The sequence below is a fragment of the Cyprinus carpio genome, unplaced genomic scaffold, assembly GCF_018340385.1.
Source record: "Cyprinus carpio isolate SPL01 unplaced genomic scaffold, ASM1834038v1 S000006726, whole genome shotgun sequence".
In the NCBI taxonomy this organism is placed as follows: domain Eukaryota; kingdom Metazoa; phylum Chordata; class Actinopteri; order Cypriniformes; family Cyprinidae; genus Cyprinus; species Cyprinus carpio.
In genome coordinates this window covers 88,741-91,967 of record NW_024879330.1, presented here as the reverse complement: position 1 = coordinate 91,967, position 3,227 = coordinate 88,741, and the positions used below count along the sequence as shown (strand labels likewise).

Sequence of the window (3,227 nt, the reverse complement as noted above, 5' to 3'; positions counted from 1 at the left end):
TGCAGTGTGTTAAACAAATTACTAAAAATGACAAATCATTCTTCGTGTACTGAAATAATAAAAGGTCAATCTTCTATGCAACTTGAATGAAAGTTAAATAAACAATAAACATACTATATATTAAACATATTATTAATAATATATATATATATCCATATATTAATAAAAATAATAAAATAAGTCAGAGAAATATAGAAATATAACAAAATACAAGCACATAAAAAAACCACAAACTTTTAGATAAGCCGAAGGAAAGTTAGTATATAACAATTAAATTTGTTCATCACTGCTAAAATGCGAAAAGAATTTGGCTTTTTTTTTATTTTTTATTTTTTAATTACATCAGAAAAGCTAGAAATAACAGCATACAGGGTTTTAATGATGTAGGTGAGTAAATGATGTTGGGTGAAATATTCCTTTAATTGTGTGTTTTAAAATTAACTCACCTTGGCTTGTCTCATTTCCTGACATCTAAAATAAAGAAAAGGATGTTAATGTTGTTTAATAATAGTGCATAACAGTGGAAGACAAAAGTCACGATGGGATGAACATATAAAAATGAGATTATTTAATATTTCATATATATACAGAAGTATTTTACCACTTTAGCCTTTGTGTCGTCATTGGCAAATGGATCCTGAAAGAGAAACAGAGCCTAAGTCTAAAGTCCACATGAAAAGATGAAACCCATTTTACTTTCATAATGTGATGTATTTTAAGACAAACAAGATTATATAAAACAGAAATCCTTAGGGGAAGGAAACATCAGCCAAAAAAAAAAAAAAGCCATTTCAGTGGAGGAACAAGTCATTACTTTCTGATGAAAGATTAGAAAGGCTAATATAGTCTTTTTTTCTGAATAACAGAAGCCTGTAAATAAGGTAAATTTGGACTTGATGTTAACTTTAATCTTTTTTTATAGAACGGTCTTTTTAAACACCACTCTGCTGTGCAAACATATTTGTGACTCTGGAGCACAAAACCAGTCTTAAGTCGCTGGGGTATATTTGTAGCAATAGCCAAAAAACATTGTATGGTTCAAAAGTATCAATTTTACTTTTATGCCAAAAATCATTAGGATATTAAGTAAATATCATGTTCCATGAAGATATTTTGTAAATTTCCTACCGTAAATATATTAAAACTTAATTTTTAATATTATTAGTAATATGCATTGCTAAGAATTCATTTGAACAACTTTTAAAGGTGATTTTCTCAATATTTTTTTGTACCCTCAGATTCCAGATTTTTAAATGTATCTTGACCAAATATTTGTCCGATCCTAATAAACCATACATCAATGGAAAGCTTATTTATTCAGCTTTCAGATGAGTTATAAATCTCAATTTCAAAAAATTTACACTTAAGACTGGTTTTGTGGTCCAGGGTCACATTTGAATTGTTTCTCTGAACTCATAGTAACGTTCCCGGGGAGGATTGCATGCTTCTACGGCTCTGACGAGAGACACACGTTACTGATGACTAACCAGAAGCTTCTCTTCTTTCTCAAGCCACTTGTTGTCCTCCAGCATTTCCTGTTTCTGCCTCCTTAAAGTTTCCTGCACACACTGCCTCTCCATTTCCCACAGCCGCTGAGCGTCTTCTTTACTGTTGGGCTCCAGGAAACCTCGGTCCTTCACAAACAACACACGCATATATCATACCAGAAAATAATACGACCTCATGAATTAAACAGGAGTTTTGCAAGTTTTTAATTTTATGTTTGTCATCATTATGGCCATAAATATGCTGATAGCACTCTTAAAATATATGCATTTACACCTGACCATCTTTAAAAAAGAAACCAGGCCAAAAGCTTTTGTGGTTATCAATGCACCAAGCAGTAAAATGACTAAAATTAATATAAATTGCAGCTTAATATAAATATTTAATAACAATAACAAAATTACTAAAACTACTGCTAAAAAATTCCTGCATTACAAGCCCAAAATGTAATAAAAATGCATGTATGGTATTTAATACACATTTTATCAATTGAATAACAGTATATTGACTGTCCCACATTAGTCAAAGCATGCTGTCCCACTTTTGAAACGTCCTTTTCTAAAGTGAGATGACAAAGATTGCTTCAAAATTGCATTTTAACAATATTATTGCAACATTTGATGTACAAATACACCACAAATACAATTTGATAACAGTTTAAGACATTGTTTTATTTATAACATATTTATATCCTTAACATTAATTTAGTCTAAATCCTATCACTGACCTTTGAGTGAACTTCACAAGCGGTACTTCCTGTTTGATTATTTTAATATACACACATTTATGACATAATTTCCAGAAAGTCAAATTACTGTATTAAATAGAAGGCTTGACATCCCCCTGGCTTAAATTCACTCCAATCATGTCACTTTAAATTTGTAAAAGAAGAGAGATGATGCACTGAAGCTTAGGGCGCCCACATTACAACTAGCCCAACCCAAAACAAAAGACCAGTTTTAACACTACACCAAATTTTGTCATAACCTTAGGCGCACAGCACTCGCACCGCCCCAAGGGTCTGTGTTCTGAATTCCCAGGGAATGTACTGATATATACCTTGGATGGCATAATAGAAATGCAATATGTAGTTATTAAATAGTCCTCCCCCTGAATTATCGCATGCAGCAAATCATGGTACATCTTATTCATGATTTCGTTCTCAGCCATAAAGAGTTGCAAAGTAAATGGCTTGACCTTCATTCATTTGCGAACTAGCATCTTTTTTCGTCTATGCCACAAGGGCCTGTTGAGGAGTGGTTTTCGGCAGGATGTGATGTAAAACAAATGGCACTCTGGATACTTAAAAAAATAGGAAATACATCAACACAGGAAAGAAACTGGTGCTTGTCAAGCCCTCTCAATGGGTAGTTTCTGACAGTGTTTTGAATTGTGCGTTTGACAATGCATGTTTCAATTGGCTTTTTAAAGAATTAGTATCAAGTACATAGTTCCCAAAAATTCAACACTTTGCTGAAAAGTTGACTCACCGTCACCCATCCAAGATATAGGTGAATGTTGTTTCCTTTCATCAGAACAGATTTTGGAGAAAAGTAAGCAATTTATCACTTGCTCACCAATGGATGCTCCTGCAGAGTGAATGGGTGCCCCTCCGCCCCGTCCAGCGTAATGAGAGTCCAAACAGCTGAAAAAGCATCTTCAAGTAATCTACAGCACTCCAAGTCCATGAGTTAATGTCTTGTGAAGTGAAAAACTGTGTT

General features: G+C 33.1%; 1 protein-coding gene across 1 annotated transcript; it reads right to left on the bottom strand.

Annotated features, from left to right (window-relative positions):
- Positions 1–337: 337 nt before the first annotated feature.
- Positions 338–1,919, bottom strand: LOC122144570 (protein-tyrosine kinase 2-beta-like). Its single transcript, XM_042755583.1, has 4 exons — positions 1,488–1,919; positions 602–637; positions 447–471; positions 338–351 (listed from the first exon to the last, which is right to left on the bottom strand). The coding sequence occupies exons 1-4, from the start codon at positions 1,653–1,655 to the stop codon at positions 338–340; spliced, it is 243 nt and encodes an 80-aa protein (XP_042611517.1). The 5' UTR covers positions 1,656–1,919.
- Positions 1,920–3,227: the final 1,308 nt, after the last annotated feature.

What these genes read in the sequence shown, in the direction of transcription:
- LOC122144570 (XM_042755583.1), bottom strand. Translation starts at nt 1,655, where the DNA reads ATGCGTGTGTTGTTTGTGAAGGACCGAGGTTTCCTGGAGCCCAACAGT. An exon ending in AGAAAGAAGAGAAGCTTCTG is followed by an intron (nt 638 to 1,487) that starts GTTAGTCATCAG and finishes TTTCTCTTTCAG; the next exon opens with GATCCATTTGCCAATGACGA. An exon ending in ACGACACAAAGGCTAAAGTG is followed by an intron (nt 472 to 601) that starts GTAAAATACTTC and finishes TCTTTATTTTAG; the next exon opens with ATGTCAGGAAATGAGACAAG.